Source organism: Cetorhinus maximus, chromosome 26 (genome assembly GCF_964194155.1).
Source record: "Cetorhinus maximus chromosome 26, sCetMax3.hap1.1, whole genome shotgun sequence".
In the NCBI taxonomy this organism is placed as follows: domain Eukaryota; kingdom Metazoa; phylum Chordata; class Chondrichthyes; order Lamniformes; family Cetorhinidae; genus Cetorhinus; species Cetorhinus maximus.
This window is the reverse complement of record NC_135904.1, coordinates 11,490,152-11,507,033: the sequence shown is the minus strand read 5'-3', so window position 1 is coordinate 11,507,033 and position 16,882 is coordinate 11,490,152. Positions and strand designations below refer to the sequence as shown.

The 16,882-nt window shown below is 42.4% G+C and overlaps 1 protein-coding gene across 5 annotated transcripts in view; it reads left to right on the top strand.

The window, feature by feature from the left end:
- The window catches only part of uacaa (uveal autoantigen with coiled-coil domains and ankyrin repeats a), a 159,107-nt gene that overhangs the window by 81,527 nt on the left and 60,698 nt on the right, over positions 1-16,882 (top strand). For all 5 annotated transcript variants that reach the window (XM_078530097.1, XM_078530102.1, XM_078530098.1 and 2 more), the window contains exons 4-8: positions 2,827-2,891; positions 3,477-3,534; positions 8,092-8,162; positions 10,280-10,386; positions 11,643-11,824. In XM_078530097.1, coding sequence (XP_078386223.1) covers positions 2,827-2,891; positions 3,477-3,534; positions 8,092-8,162; positions 10,280-10,386; positions 11,643-11,824 — 483 coding nt within the window. The remainder of the gene's footprint in view (positions 1-2,826; positions 2,892-3,476; positions 3,535-8,091; positions 8,163-10,279; positions 10,387-11,642; positions 11,825-16,882) is intronic.

Sequence of the window (16,882 nt, the reverse complement as noted above, 5' to 3'; positions counted from 1 at the left end):
CTGATGAAGTTTAGTCTCTGAATGAAGGTGACCAACTTGGAGGTGAAGTTTACAAAAAGGTATAAATATTAAAAAAAATTATGTTCTTTACTGGCCCATTCCCCCAAAATCTATTGAATTTTCGAGCCTTAATCTGCATTCAACTTTGATCAGTTGCATTCCGAGGAAATGGAATTTTGTCAATTTTTTAAGCCAGATCTTCATTTATCTTCTTAACCTTCAGATCTGTTCTTAACCAGGAATAGAATTGCAAAGAATTTGCAGTTCACACAGGCCATTTGGCTCATCTCCACACAAGCTTCCTTTTGAGCTACTTCATCTGGTGATGTCAACATATCTTTCTATTCCTTTCTCCCTTCCGTTCATCTAGTTTCCCCTTAAATGCATCCTTGTGGTAACAAGTTCTACATTCTCATCACTCTGGGTAAAGAAATTTCTCCTGAATTCCCTATTGTATTTATTAACAGATATCATATATTTATGGTTCCCCACAAGTGGAGACATTTTTTTTCTGCATCTACCCTATTGAACTTCGTTATTTTAAAGACCTCTATCAGGTCTTATCTAGAAAAAAGAACCCCATCCTGTGAAGTCTTTGCTATTGAGTATAACGTTTCAGTTCTGGGATCATCTTTGTAAATCTTTTTATATCTTCTCCAGTGGTGCTTATATTTTACACAGCCATACTTGAAAGACTTAGCATTAGCTGCTTTTGCTCTTTCATTCTACTCTTCTAATCCTTTGCTTCAGGTCTGTTTCTTGTGCACTTCTGTTTAGTTCTGAGATCATAGTCCAAGTTAAACTGCATATTTACATCTGTCTACATTATCCTTGCCCCTGGACATTAGAAAGACCTCTATTGCAATTTTTTTCTCAGTTTCCACTTCTGTACAGTAACCTGCATTTCTATAGCCCCATTATTGTTATAGAATGCTCCTGTGCTGCGCCTGGGGACATTATTGACCAAAGTGTGACATCAAACCACATAACATGGGGGAGATGACCTAAAGCTTGGCCAAAGAGAGAGGTTTTAAAGGATGTCTTAAAGGAGAGCAGAGAGAATTCCAGAATATAGGGCTATGGCTGTGGGGAGGCGTGGCCGCCAATGGTGGAGTGATTAAAATTGGGCATGTGCAAGAGGCCAGATATCTCCGAGAGTTTGCAGGGCTGTAGTGAGAAGCCCGGTTCTTCAAGTGTCTCTTGACCATTAGACCCTTAAATCCCAGAGTTGTCCATTTGCTGAAGAAAGACTTGAAGATATTGGCTGCTTGTTCTCCGAGCTGGTGAAAGGGGCAGGGGGGTGGGGGGAGAGATGTTAATGCTGGAAAGGTGAATAAAAATGGTGAAAGAATCTTGTTATTTATTAAGTGATTTATTGTTGCGATGTATGACCCGATGCTGTTCAATTTCCAGTTTGTTTTTCAATCTATTCAATGTAGCTTTCCATTATAGCACTATAGATTGGCCCACATAGGTATAAAGCAACAACCGCTCTGCACTGTATAAGTCTGTGCTGGTGAGTCCAGGCATGAGAAAACATGAGACAGCATCAAATTTTGGGTACCAGTCAAAGGGCACCATTTGCATCACAGCCAATCGTGTGCCATTGCATCCAGTAAAAATGATTTAGATTACCCGTGCCAACAAAGTGGCCAGGCTGGCATCTTAATTTTTTTAAAATTTATTTCCTGTAAACTCTTGTTGGGTCCTTTTGTTCTGTCCTTAATGGGCAATGCTCCAAACCCTACTCCCAGGGATGAGCTGGATGACCTGTTCCCAGGGCTCTGCCATTGTTGCTGCATAGCTGTTGCCTAATTGGGGCAGGCCATGATAATGCTGTTAATTGAAGAGCTTAATGTTCTTCCATCTCGCACGTCAGTTTGTGAGAAAGCATTTAATCTCTACTGGGCACTTCCTTTCACAGTACAGCTGCAATTAGGAGTTGGATATATTGGCATGAATCCATGTCCTGCCATTCCATCGCATGGTGTGTTGGAACACATTTTTTTTTTACTTCTTTCAGGGGAGACTGATTTTCTCTTGCATGGAGATGAATGATGCTGAGTGAACTAAACCTTTATCTGGGACCGTACCCAATTTGTGTTTACACTGTTCTAACCTCAGACATTCTGTAGCTGAAGTGTATGGTATCAGGATTACACTTTTAAATTTGTCACAGTACAGTCATTAACTGTACTATGGAGCTGCTTATGTAAACGAGTATTGTTAGGCATGATTAAAGATAAAGACTTTGAATTTCTATAGCGCTTTTTATGATCTCAGGACATTCCAAAGAGCTTTCCACCCAATGAAGTACTTGTGTAGCGTAGCCACTGTAGTAATGTAGGAAACGTGGCATCCAAATTATGCACAGCAAGCCTTCTCAATCCCAGTGTGATATTGATCAGAACATTTATTTCAGTGATGTTGGTTGAGGGGTAAATATTGGCCTGGACACAGCAAAAACTCCCCTGCTTTAATTCAAAATAGTTGCCACCCAGGCATGCAGATGGGGTTTCAATTTAACATCTTGCCTGAAAGATGACACCTCTGACAGTGCAGCACTCCTTCAGTGCTACACTGGGAATGTCAACCCCTATTGAGTGCTCAAGCCTCTGAAGTGAGACTTGAATCCCCGACCTTCGGATGTGGGAGGCGAGAGTGGTACCCACTGACCCCGCTGAAGGAACATGGAAAAGCAACCATTAAGAAATTCGGGCAGTCACCTCGATCGTGTTGTCATGGGTTAAGGAGTTCGTTGAAATTGAGTCTTTGTGTTTGGGATTCAGCTGTTACAAGTGACTTTTTTTTCTCTCTCCCCCACAGGCCGAAGTGTGTTACATCTTGCTGCTCGCAATGGACAGCCACTGTGTTTACAACGGTTACTCCAGGTACTTGGAATTGCCTATATTAAAGACAAAATGCTGGAAATACTCAGCAGGTCTGGCAACATATGTGGAGAGAGAAACAGAGTTAATGTTTCCCCTTCAGAACTAAAGTTGGACTCACCTGTTGACTCACCTGTTGTCTAATGACCCGGTTGGAGTAAACGTCTGCCAACAATCATTGCCTATGTCAATTAAATTATGCGCGTTAACTTTTCAAAAGTTAAAATTCCCAGTAGAAAATATAATGCTTACAGAACTTCGAGATGTGAATTCAGTGGCAGCTTTGTTAGTGTAGAATGTGTGCATGAAGTATATAGCTCATAAATTTGGGAGTTTCTCAGTACTTGCAGAGGGTATCTCTCACAGAGCAAAGTTGAAAAACAGTGATGTGGTTTGATCACCACCTATGTTCCTTGTGAAGCAGCAGTTTTCAAAAATGCTCTCATGTGAGGAATGATGCTGCAGTTGGGAACAAGAGCTTTTCTCTGCAGCTCTAAATAATGTATGCAGGTTAAATATTAATTCCGTATTCAAGAATGTCTCCTTATTGTTACTCACCTGTATTAAATAAATGAATTTGTTTTACAGCAAAATTGCCCTGTTGACAGTGTAGACCTTCGTGGCAGATCTGCCCTTCACGATGCAGGTCAGTACAAAGCTGCTTAAATTAATTGTTTATTTAAAAGTTCAGAATGCAGTTGCATGGAATTCTGGTGTTTCATACATCCAGACAGTGAGTGTTGTCACTAGAATTTCAATAAAGAATATTGGCAAGGTTTCACAATGTTCGCTCAGACTGTCAAAACACACAAAACAGTAGGCTCTGCCTTCCCAAATTTGTTTGTGGGGAAAGTAGTCCTGTAACAAATCACTTGCACAAAGATATATAGCTTGTGGCTGTCTTTAACAATGAATGGTACTGTTAGCTAGCTTTGAGAGTTCATTCAACAGGATAAGACAATAATCTCACAAGCATCATTTTAACTCTTCGAAGTTTAAATACTTCAAATTTAGATGAAGCATGTAAAAATTGAGCAAACTTGATTTGGGGTAACGAGGTCAATTAAGTATGCAGTTCCTGTGCGTAAATTTTGCAGCTCAAACCCAAATTCCTGTTATGATTCAGTGTTGTATTTATACCCTTGGCTGCAAATGGTTAATCTAAACCTCCTTATCATTTGAGCAGCTAGCTATTTTTTAAAAAAGTCTCGCATATATATACTGCCTTTCAAACCTTCGGACATTCCAAAGCACTTTGTAGCTAATGAAGTACTTTTCAAGTATAGTCACCGTTGTAACATGGGAAACACGGCAACCAATTTGCATTTAGCAAGATCGTGCAAACAGCAAGACTGCAAGATGTATATATGACCAATGGGTAAAGGGGTACTATTGATGGACATGGATGAGATGACTTTATCTCAATGTTAATTTCACTTTCCTGTGCTTTACCTCCTTTTACGAGGTTGCCAGAGCCACTTTATTTAAATCTCACACAGTACCACGCTTTCATAAAAGCAAAGTACTGCGGATGCTAGAAATCTGAAATAAAAATGGAAAATGCTGGAAAAATTCAGCAGGTCTGGCAGAATCTGTGGAGAGAGAAACAGTGTTAGTGTTTTGAGTCCGTATGACTCTTCGGAACTGTCCAGAGAAGGCATTGACCTGTCGTTCAACCTCTTTGGTTTTCTTCAAGTGCATCTTAACCCCTTTCTGCTCATGTCTACTAACAGTAGTTTCTCTCTCCATTTTTTCAAATACCTGTTCGTTATGAAAGTAACTAGCGCCTCTGTCACAGCGTTCCGGGTTTCAAATCGCACTCGAGGGCTTGAGTATAAAAATCGAGGCTGACACTCCAGTGCAGTACTGAGGGAGTGCTGCACTGTCAGGAGTGCTGCCTTTCCAAAGAGACACTAGACCTAGGCCTCATCTGTCTGCTCCGGTGGGTGTAAAAGATCCCATGGCACTACTTCGAAGAAGAACAGGGGGGTTATCCCAGGTACCCTGTCCGATATTTATCTCTCGGTCAACATAACGAGAAACAGATTATCTGGTCAGTATCACTTTGCTGTTTGTGGGAGTAATGCTGAGCTGCCACATTTGCCACAATAGTGGCTGCACTTGAAAAAGTACTTCATGCGCTGTAAAGCACTTTGAGATGGCCGGTCACCATGAGAAGCACTATATAAATGCAAGTATTTATTTTCTTTCCCCACAACATAATGTTTATAGCACAGAAGCAGGTTATTTATACCCTGCTGGTGTTCGTGCTCTGTACAAGCCAATTCCCACCCTTTCTTCATCCAACCCAACCAAACCTCGCCCTTTTGTTCCTCTCTTAGCACCGATGCAGTTAAGGAAAAGCTATTTCCCCCCTTGGGGTAGCGAGTTCCACATTCTGATCATTGTCTCGGTGAAGAAGTTTCTCCTGAATTCTCGATTGGTTTTATTAGTGACGATCGTATATTAATGGTCCCTTTTATTTGGTCTCTCCCGCAAGTGGAAACTTCCTCTCTCCCTTTGACCCTATCAAACCCTTTCTATAATCTTAAGGTCCCTATCGGGTCACACCTCAGCCTTTTTTATGGAAAAAAACAGCCTGTACAATCTTTCATTAAATAAAAGTAAAGGATCGTAAATCTCTTGTGACCAACTGCACCTGTTATTGTCCTTTCGTTAAAATACACAAACAAAAGAATTTCTTATGATCTGAGCAAACTGGTGCTGAACAACTTTACTAGCTAATGAGGGAAATTATGCTGCAGCTTATCTGAGCTGTCAGTGTTTCCTGAGTGTCGTCATGTTTGTGAATAGAATTATCTTTTGTGTTTGCCACTCTGAAGTCAAGTTGCATGTTGATAAGTGAGGTCACACAATTTCTTCTTCTTCTTCTTCTCAGTTTATGTAATGACTTGTGATTGATTTTTAGAGAGTCACGGTTTAATGGAATGTTTAGCTGAAGGTGGCTTTAACGGTACTATTTAGAGGCAGCGGATCTGCAGTGCGCTTTTACACACTGGAGGCAACAACTGGATTCATTGTTGAGCAAAAATAATGGCCTGAGGCACAAGGAGCTGATAGTCACATGCACCACCGCCCTCTGTTATCTTGGAACATTGAGTTGTGTGGATGTTGATTGATTGCGTGTCACTTTTTTTATATGTGAACATCGCCAGTACATTGCGCCTGCTTTCCCTTCCCTCCATATATCCTCGCTTTGTTGAAATCAAGACACTCTCCCAGGCATTAAATCTCTAGATTTCCAGCCTCTGCAGTATTTTACTTTTATCTTAAGACTATCTCCAACTTTGACTAACTTGCTGCAAAGTTCTGGAACTCTCTCTCTCTATTTCCTGCAGCGTGTTACGGGCTTTCAAAACGTGACTACTGCTTTCTGATTTTCTCTCTTTTACTCTTAACCTTGATGGGGCCTTAGCTCTTCCCTTAATGGGCGGGATTTTCCCCCCCCCCACCCTCCTCCCTTGCCGCCGGGATCTTCCGGTCCCGCCGCAAGTCAATGGGCTTCTGGCTGGGGGGCAGCCTCGCCCGCAGCGGGTCCCACCCCCAACAGGGCCGGAAAATCCCGGCCAATATTTCTTAGATTGTAAAAAGCTCTTTTGTATCGTGTAAAGGATTAATTATAGACTCATCTCCTTACTTGAATGTTGTGTGCGACAGGACAATGGTTGAACCCTTTGGCTTGCACTTTTCCTAAATCATGCACAAACGGCTAAGAGCGTATTGGAATAGAGGAGTTACCTAAAGTCCACTACATTGTGAAGTTGAGGGGAGAGACGGTGACATAGTGGTATTGTCACTGGACCAGTAATCCAGAGGCCCAGGCTAATGCCTGGGGGGACATGGGTTCAAATCCCACCCCGGCAGCCGGCGGAATTTAAATGCAATTAGTAAATCTGTAATTGAAAGCTGGTCTCAGTAATGGTGACCGTGAAACTATCATCGATTGTTGTAAAAACCCACCTGGTTCACTAATGTCCTTTAGGGAAGGAAATCTGCCGTCCTTATCCAGTCTGGCCTATTCCAGTGGTTGACTCATAGCTGTCCTGTGAAATGATCTAGCAAGCCACTCAGTTCAAAGGCAATTAGGGATGGGCCACAAATGCTGCCCTTGCCAGCGACACCCACATCCCAATAAGAGCCGGAGTAGGCCATTTGACCCCTTGCGCTCGCCCTTCTGTTCAGTAAGATCATGACTGACCCCAGCTTCATGTTCCTGCCTCACCTCCAATGTCCTTTGATTCATTGAGCACTTAATGATCAGATTAAGCTGGAGGAAGTGCAAAATTTGGAAGAAAGTACCTGTTGAAAAGCATATTTGAGGGTTTGTAAGTGCTTAACATCTGTGCATAGAATTGCATTGAGTTTACTTCACAGAAGTAGGCCATGCTGCTGCTCATGCTCCTAAAATAATGCCCACACTCTTCAGGAGCAACTTTGGGGGGGGCGGGGGTTCAGTTGGTTGTTTGATTGAGTTGCCCAGACTAAACTAGAGTCTTCATGTTCATTGACATCAGACTGAATGAATTATCTAGGTTAAAAACAGAATTACCTGGAAAACTCAGCAGGTCTGGCAGCATCGGTGGAGAAGAGAAGAGTCGACGTTTTGGGTCCACACGACCCTTCAACAGAACTGAGTATAGTTAGGAGAGGGGTGAAATATAAGCTAGTTTAAGGTGGGGGGGCGGGGGGAGAGAAGTTGAGGGTGGGGTGGTTGTAGGGACAAGCAAGCAGTGATAGGAGCAGATAATCAAAAGATGTCACAGACAAAAGGATCAAAGAGGTGTTGAAGGTGGTGATATTATCTAAGAAAAGTGCTAATTAAGAATGGATGGCAGGACACTCAAGGTACAGCTCTAGTGGGGGTGAGGTGGAAAGATTGACAAGGTATTAGTTGTAGATTTAAAAATAATGGAAATAGGTGGGAAAAGAAGAATCTATATAAATTATTGAAAACAAAAAAATATATATATATTTCACCCCTCTCCTAACTATACTTCAGTTCTGTTGAAGGGTCGTGTGGACCCGAAACGTCGACTCTTTTCTTCTCCACCGATGCTGCCAGACCTGCTGAGTTTTTCCAGGTAATTCTGTTTTTGTTTTGGATTTCCAGCATCCGCAGTAGTTTTTTGTGAATTATCTAGGTTGTTTGGTTTCAATGTTGTAATTGTGATTTGTACTTCAGCGGTGGCCGGCTGCCCAGCATCCGTGAAGCTACTGTTGGACCATGAGGCTGCTGTGAATGTCAAGGACGGGGTAAGTGCTGGGAATACTTTGGAGATGTGGCCGTTCTTGGTAAATGAATGAGTAAAAGTGGGAAATTTTGAAACGATTTCATTTTTTATCTGAAGCTATCGGTTTATTTTGGCTGTTTTATTAAGTGAATGAACTTTGTAGTACAAACCTTGAGTATTGCTGAAAAGAGAGATGCTGTTGAAGCTTTTTGACTTGCACTCATCAGGACAGATGCAAGAATGCCAAATTTCAAAGGGAGCAACAATTTATGCTGCATGAGAAAAGGGTGCTGATTGGTTGGCAGGTGGACTCTGGCCAGTAAGTACTGTTGAATGCAATCGAAATGGGGCAGTCCAACGAGCTCCCCTTCCTTGACGTGGGGGTTGAGAAACCCACTAATGGGTCCTCTACCAAGTCTACTGCAAACCTACCTTCGATGGTCAACATGTGTATTGGGAATTCTACAGTGCCATGCGCTATAATGTTGGCTTTATCGGCAACCTCATGCAGCTGGCCCAAGACCTTTGCTCACAGTGCAAACTTGATGTCAAAATAGGGCTATGCTGTGGGATAATGGCTACCCCGATCAAATCATTGCTCGCTGTATATTGAACAAACTTATGGGCCTAAGGCTGCCACTTTTGGTCCTGAAAAGTGCCCAGCCTATCTCAAATTACCCTGGAAGGTTACCATGAGTGGTAGACTCCACTAACAGGATGCTGCCTATGACACAAATGAGTTGTGGAATATGAATTTTAGTGCTGGTGTGATGCCAGGCATGTAGGCAGTGTGTCCCAGAGACCAGTGGTATGTATCAAACAGCACACCCCTTTGGCTGTTTGCAACAGGGAGAGTACTGACCATATTAAATGAGCCCATGCTTGCAAAACTCGGAATGTAGTGTCCAAAATGAGATGTGATACCATGATTGGACAGCACTTATTGAAAACTCCCAAGTGTGCTAAGAATTGCACCAACAACCAATTTAAGGTTCAGTTGGGCTCGCAATGTGACTCATTTAAGCTTGCTAGAAACTACATATATTTATCTGCAGGTCCCTGTCCTCTGCAAACAGAAGGAACGTGTCCATGTATTGAGCCTTTTTCAATTAAACAAATTCTTGGAGGAAAAATGTTTCCTGGTGCATTCTCCATGACAACACCCTGACCAATCAGAGCCACTTGCCAACCAATCTGCACCCTTTTCTCAATCAGTATAAATTGTTGCTCCCTTTTGAAATTTGGTATTCTTGTGTTTGCCCTGTTAAATACAAGATGAAAGCTTTAACAGCATGTCTCTTTTTCAGCAATATTGGATGACCTTTGTAAAACTCGTTTGCTTTGGGTAGCTCTGGCCAGCTGAATGCCCAGGATGAGATGTACATAATTTTTACAAACTGAAATGGCATTCAGCCCAACTGACCCATCCTCGAGCTTATGCTCCACATGCGCCTCCTCTCACCCTGCTTCATCTAGTCCTATCAGCATGTCCTTCCTTCCACTCCTTTCCCCCTCATGTGTTTATCTATTTTCCCCTTAAGTGCATCTTATGATATATGCCTCAACGACTCCAATTTTCCACACTCTAACCATTCTCTGGATAAGGAAGTTCCTCCTGAATTCCTTATTGGATTTATTAGTAACAATCTTATATTTATGGCTCCCAGTTCTGGTCTCCCTTGCAAGTGGAAACACCTTCTCTATGTCCACTCAATCAAACCCTTTCATAATTTTAAAGACTTCTATTAGATCACCAGCCCTCTTCCCCTCTACACCGCACCCCCCCCCCCTCCGATTGTGTCCCCTCTAGGGAATAGAGAGCCCTGCCCTGTTTGGTCTTTCCAGACAGTTATAATTTCTCAGTTCTGGTTTCATCTTTCTAAGACTTTGCACTTTCTTCAGTGCCTCTATAGGCTTTTTTTTGTAATATGGACACCAGAACTGTTCCAAATGTGGTATAACCAAGGTTCCAAGTAAGTTTAACAACTCTGCCTTTCAATTCTGTTAGTTTAGAAATTAACCTCTGCTCTGTTTGCACTTTTTTTTGGTCTTGTTAACCTGTGTTGCATGGTGTATTGCTGCTGCTTTAGGAAGGCTGTATTTCATTAATCACCGTGTGCTTCATCTTCTCTGTTGCAGGATGGGCGGACTCCTCTTGTGCTGGCCACACACATGTGCCATCCAGAAGTCTGTCGGCTTTTACTAGAGCGTGGAGCGGATATCAACTCGAGAGATAAGCAAAACAAGTAACTTAAAATGTAGATTTTAAACACAAGTCCATTACGCTGAAGTTCAACTCACAATTTAGTTAGAAGGAGGTTTTACTGCTGCAGCCAATGCTAGGCTGGTGAAAATGCTGGATGGCTGAGTCTCTCAGACCAGACGGACCCTAGTTTCTGCTGAGTTAACTATTCTCAGTTGTGTTCCCTGGGCTATTGACAATCGGCGATCTCAGGTGGTGTGCGCCCGCGCACATTTTCCAAGTGAGGACCCCATTCTGGTCCGACGCAATTAACCACCTCTTCTCCCCACCACCCCTTGCCCCCTGCCAGTCACCAGACAAATTGTCTATGAATCTAGATTGCAAGTATCCAGGGAAGTGACTGAGAATGATCAGTGCCAATTAAGTTATATCCCAGTCGGAAATTAATGCCTTTTCAGGTGGGCAAATTAAGGGGTGAGAGAAACATTAAAGTTAATGTACCTTCACACTAAACAGCCACAGTCTAGTCAATGCCCTAACATTGTTAAACTTTTTTGTACTGCTGAGGGGTGCATGATGTTTGAGTGCTTCCTTTGCAGCTTCAATTTTAGAAGTTTGAGTTGACCAAACATTGAGATTTCCCCTGCACTGGTGTACAGAAATTTATCTTGAATTATGCATATAGATGGAGTGCCAGAGATTTATTTTAAACTGGTTAGTGTTTATGTAGAAAGAGCAGACATAGACGTACAGTCTCTGCGAACACTCCAAGCATTTTTATGCAAAGTTTGCTGACTGGAATTTTTACTCCCTGGTATGGGTCTTGAACCCACAGCCATGACTCAGAGGCCACTGAACCAGACTAACAAACTTCCTCAGAGGATACAAGCATTGTGCCAAGATAAATGGGTGTTTTATTTCTTCATTCATTGCAGTGCCTATGTTAGCGGCCCTAAGAGAATCCTGCATGGTCCCATTGCTCTTCATTATCTCATTTGACCTTTGCTGATGTTGGCATGTTTGACTGAGATAATAGCGGCTGTCCTTTTTTTCTTTCTCTCTGCAAGAGAAACTAAAACAAATAGAGCTGGATAGTGGGTGCACAAGACATGTATTATCTTCAGCACTTAGATAAGTCAGTAACTGTAGAGACAGGAGAATATTATGATGGAAAAAATGTTGCGCACGCCATGACCTTTTCCCATAGCACTAGTTCAAAGCTTGTTGGAACTGGAAAGTGGTACCCAGGTTGTAACTTCTCTCCTGGGCCCTGTATCAACCTGTCAACTCCCTTTTCAGGACTGCCTTGATGGTGGGGTGTGAGAACGGTTGTAAGGATGCAGTGGAAGTCCTCTTGAATCGTGGCGCTGATGTTACTTTGATGGATGACTATGGTCACAAGAGTTTGCACTACGCTCAACTCTCCAAAGACCCAGAGCTGTTGGCTTTGGCAAGAGCTGCAATGGAGAAGAAAGCGAAAGGTGAGATCATGGATTCACACACACATTGCATATGAAGTGCAGGTGGCATTTTATTTTAGGACTTGATTCAGTTTGTGTTCCAGGAATAACAGCTGTGATTGTGAACCGGCAGACTGCTTGTCTTTTTTAAAAAAAATTTTGTTTCTCTTCCTCCCCCACCCAAACCTTTTGAAGTATGAATGTATGATGGAACTGAAAACCAGTGGAAACAGATTTCTGTAATATGTAGTAAAGCAATTTCAAAAATTTGTTCTTGTAACTCAAGGGCCGAAAACTGAGCTAACTTTTAGTTTTCACACAACGCCAATGCCTTTTCACTTGTATGAAGGTATAAAGAGATTTGTTTAATTACAACAAATGTTAGAATTTGGAAGTGGCTTTGTCCCTGAATTTTTATTTTTTATTTTTGCGAATACTGACTGAGATGGATGTTCAGGTATTGTGTGTATATTCTGGTTTTGACTACTGCGTAACATCTGCAGAGAGTATTTGAGGCGAATAGCATAGATACAATTAAGGGAAATTAGGAATAAATGAGGGAGAAAGGAATAGAAAGAATTGCAGATAGAATGAAACAAAGTAACCTGGGGGAGGCTCATGGAGCATAAGCACCAGCACAGATCGGATGGGTTGAATGGCCTGTTTCTCTGCTGTGCCCTCGGTGTAATTCTAATATAAAAGCTCCAGCAGCACGTGGGGCAGAGTGTAGAATGCTGCACCATTGGATACGGAGCAATGTTCGCTCTTAGCTGCATGGCTGTGCACACGATGGCCCTGTAAGTTACCGCCTGCGTGTGGCAGGGCAACAAAATTTAAAGGGGCCGTGCACTTCAACAAATCAACTAAACACGCCAAAAAGAAAATGAAGAGGATATGTTGATTGGGCCGAATATCCGATGTGTATACCCTCCAGGTCTAGGCTTGGGCAGGCGTGTGACATTGCTACTCACCTACGTGCAGACTTCTATACATGTGAGGGATTCAAAGCAGTTGGTTGTTTAGTTAAATTCTGTAAACTAGATAAATCCAGGAGGCGTCTGGCTGAGCTAATTGCACCGATAAGGAAGGGCTTCGTAATAGAAAGGGTAACATCAGATCGCATTCTACATTTGGGTGTAAGTATCCCATTGCCCTTCTGTACACTGAAGAAGTTAAAGGAATGCATTTTATTGAAGCAGCAGTTATTGGTATTTCATTGGTGGCTGCATAGGTTTCACATAGAACAGAAATTGCTGAAGGTATAGTGCAGGTCACTCAGATTCTGAAGAGAGAGGGCATGTTATTCTGTTCTTTTCTGTTATTCTATGTCCTTTTCAGAAACCTGGTTGTGGTTTGGACACATTGTGATAGGGTGGCCGGGTTGTACTATTAGTGATAGAGTTGAACTGCAGACACTTCTTGGGTGGAAACATTAAGTTTATTTACAATATACTCAGCAGCAACTACACGTGTGCTTTCAACTCCAACTCTACCTCTACACTGGCTCTGAGGCAGCCCCTGCTACTTTCCTATTGGTTACTACAGATCGTGATCTTCCTTAACAAGTATTATTCTTAAAGATACATTACGCACTAAATAAAACCATAATTACTACATTCCTCTCCCTTTAACTCAGCTATATATATTATATTTACAAGTACGTATTTTTCAAGACAACATAATATTTACACTGGGTTAGGAATTTACAAGTTCAGTCTTTTAGGTGGTTTCCTGGTACGTGTGGAACATTTGAATCTCCACAACTTCAGATTCTTTGTCAGGAACCTCCTTTTCCGGAGTTGCCTAAACATGAGGTGCTTCGGTGGGCACTTGCAGTTCTGTATCCTCAACTCTTACAGGAACATCAGACATGTCAGTCCTGAGTTGAGTATCCTCAACAGGAAACGCAGACCTGGTCATGATCACTGGTGAAACCATGTCTTGATGATTTTTCTCTTCCTTAAGTGGTCCACATGCTTATGGATGATCTGGCCTTTCACCTCCACGTGGTAAGATAAAGGTCCAGCCACTGCACTTACTTCACCCGGTAACCACTTTGGTCCTTCCCCGAAGTTTTTCACGTATACCAACTCTCCTATGGTAAATTTCCTCTTGCAACTATGCTGGTCATGTCTGGTTTTCTGGCTTCCCTGACTCCTTTCCATCTTTCCCTCTAAATTCAGCTCAATCTCATCCTGAGACGGCATTTCAATAATAACTCCGCAGGTGTGACTCCTGTTGTTGTGAGGCGTAGTCCTGTAATGAAAAAGAAAACGTACTAGCTTGGTTGCCAAGGAATTGCCAGTTAGCTTTTTCATGCCTGCCTTGAATGTTTGAACCGCCCTTACGGCCATGAAAGGGCCAGTCCGTTTGAGGAAGGATGGTACGGTGCAGTTTTCGCTTGAGTGATACCATTGAGGCTAATAAACCGTTGAAACTCAGCACTCATAAATGCTGTTATCTGAAATGACTACTTCTGGTAGTCCGTGAATGGCAAAATTCTGACTTAGTTTCGCAATTGTAGCGCCTGGCATTTGTGACTTCACTCATATATGTACAACCATTTTGAATGGGCATCGACAATGAGCAGAAACATATTTCCAGGAAAAGTCCAACATAGTCAATGTGTAACCACAATCAGGGTCTACCTGGCCATTCCCATGGGTGTAATGGAGCTGTCACTGGCAACTTTTGCACTTGCTGACATCGCACACTGTGCTTTACTAAACTCTATTTCACCATCCATCCCGGGCCACCATAGATAGCTGCGTGCTATGGTCTTCATTTGGGAAATTCCTGGATGGTGCACTGTGTAGTTCAATTAAAAGTGGCTCCCTTCCCTTTGGAGGAACTATCACTTGTGCGTCCCACAATAAGATGCCATCCTGGCTGGTTATTTCAAGTTTTCTGTTGAAGTACGGTTTCATTTAATCAGATACGGACTCCTGTGACCAACCGTGTTGCACTTGTTCTCGTACCCGAGACAGGACTGGGTCCTGACTTGCCCAGTGTCTGATCTGTCGAGCACACACCAGCGAGGAACCTAAGAAACTTAACAGCAAAACAAGTTCTTGTGGAACTGGGAAGTGCTCATCATTTTCTTGTAAAAGCAAACGACTAAGGGCATCGGCGTTTGCGATTTGATTGCCAGGCCTATGTATGAAAGTGTATGCGTACGCTGCCAGGATTAAAGCCCATCATTGTATTCTTGCTGAGGCTATGGGTGGTATAGTCTTGTCCTCACTAAACAATCCGAGCGATGGTTTGTGGTCTGAAACGATTGTAAAATGGCGGCCGTGTACATACTGGTGAAATTTCTTGACACCAAAGATGTTGGACAGGCCTTTTTCTATCTGCGAGTATCCCTTTTCCGCTGTGGTGAGCGTTCTTGATAGATAACCTATTGGTTGCTCTGTGCTGTCACCCATCCAATAAGAGAGCACTGGTCCCACTCTGTAGGGAGATGCATCACATGTCAGCACCAGTTCTTTTGTCTGGTCATTTTTTTTTTGAAGTCAAAGATTTTATTGAATCCTGAAATAAAAGTCCTCTTTTCTAAACTTGTTTTCTGCATAATTCTTAAATAGCGAAGGCTTTGTAATGCACTAATAGATTGGATGAGTGCAACAATTGTTTCACCTTTATGAAAGATTTTTTTCTGGGGCACCTCCCAAGACCAACGTTGGTTCTTTTTGAGTAGAGAATGTAGGGGAGCCAGCACTGTAGACAAATTGAGTAAGAACTGCCCCCAATAGTTGATCATTCCTCGGAATGATTTGAGCGCTGAGGCGTTCATTGGCGCAGGTGTCTCTCTTATGGCTCTCACTTTCTCCTCAACCAGGTACAGGCCCTGTGAATCTACCCGGTGATCCAAATAGATTCCCTCTTGGAAACTGCACTTTTCTTTTTTTAAACGCACTCCAGCTTGAGAAACGTTTTAAGACTTCTGAGTTTGCCAAATGCGCTTTTTCAGTGAATCCTGTCACCAATACATTGTCTAAGTATATTACAATCTCGGGAAGTCCCTGCAGTAAGCTTTCCGTTGTTCTCTGAGAAATGGCACAAGCTGAGGAGACACTGAAAGACAATCATATATTGGTACAGCACTTTGTGGGTATTAATTGTGATAAATTTCTGGGAGGCATTATCCAACTCTAGTTGTTAGTAAGCATGACTCATGTCAAGGTTTGTGTACGTTATCCATCCTGCCAGCTTGGCATACAGGTCTCCGATTTTTGGTATGGGGTGCCTGTCTAGCTTAGTTACTTTATTAGCCATCAATTTGTAGTTCCCACAAATTCGGCCGCTTTGGTTGGGTTTAAGGATGGAGACTATGGGTGCTGCCCATCCTGAGAACTGAACAGATTGTATAATGCTCAGTTTCTCCAGTCTGTTCAGTTCAATGTTGACTTTTCCTCGCAGGGCATATGGCACCGGTCTTGCCTTCATGAAGCGAGGTGTTGCTTCCAGACCCACATGAATCTTGGCTCGCAGGCCCTGGATTTTCCCCAGTTTGCCCTTAAAGACGGTGGTGTACTTTCCAAGTAGCTTTGGTAGCCCACTTGCTCTCAACTGGAAAATTTCAAACCATTCTAACTTAATCTCCTTTAACCAATTTTGCCCCAGGAGGCTTGGCCCCTTACCTGCTACCGCCATCAAGGGTAGCTTTGCCAATTGGCTTCCATAATGGACAGTTACTCTGTTTATGCCTTTTACTTGAATGTCTTCACCCCTAAATGTTTTTAGTTTGGAAGCTGTTTCTTCTAAACTTAATTGATGTTCACCATCATTCAAATATCTGAAGGTATGTTCCACAATTTACTTTCACTGTAACAAATATTGGTTCTGTCTTTCCAACCTTCAGATTAAACAATGAGTAAATGTCTGAATTTGTTGTTTCAGGCTCTTCTACATTGTAGATTTCATTGGGCTTCTTCTTTTGTTTACAAGCCTGCTTGAATCTTTCCTTGCATTGCCTCATCATATGTCCATTTCTATGATAATAGTAGCATTCAATTTTTTTAAACTGTCAATCGCTAAAAGACTGCTTCCACCTCAATTAAAGTTACTCTTCGGTTT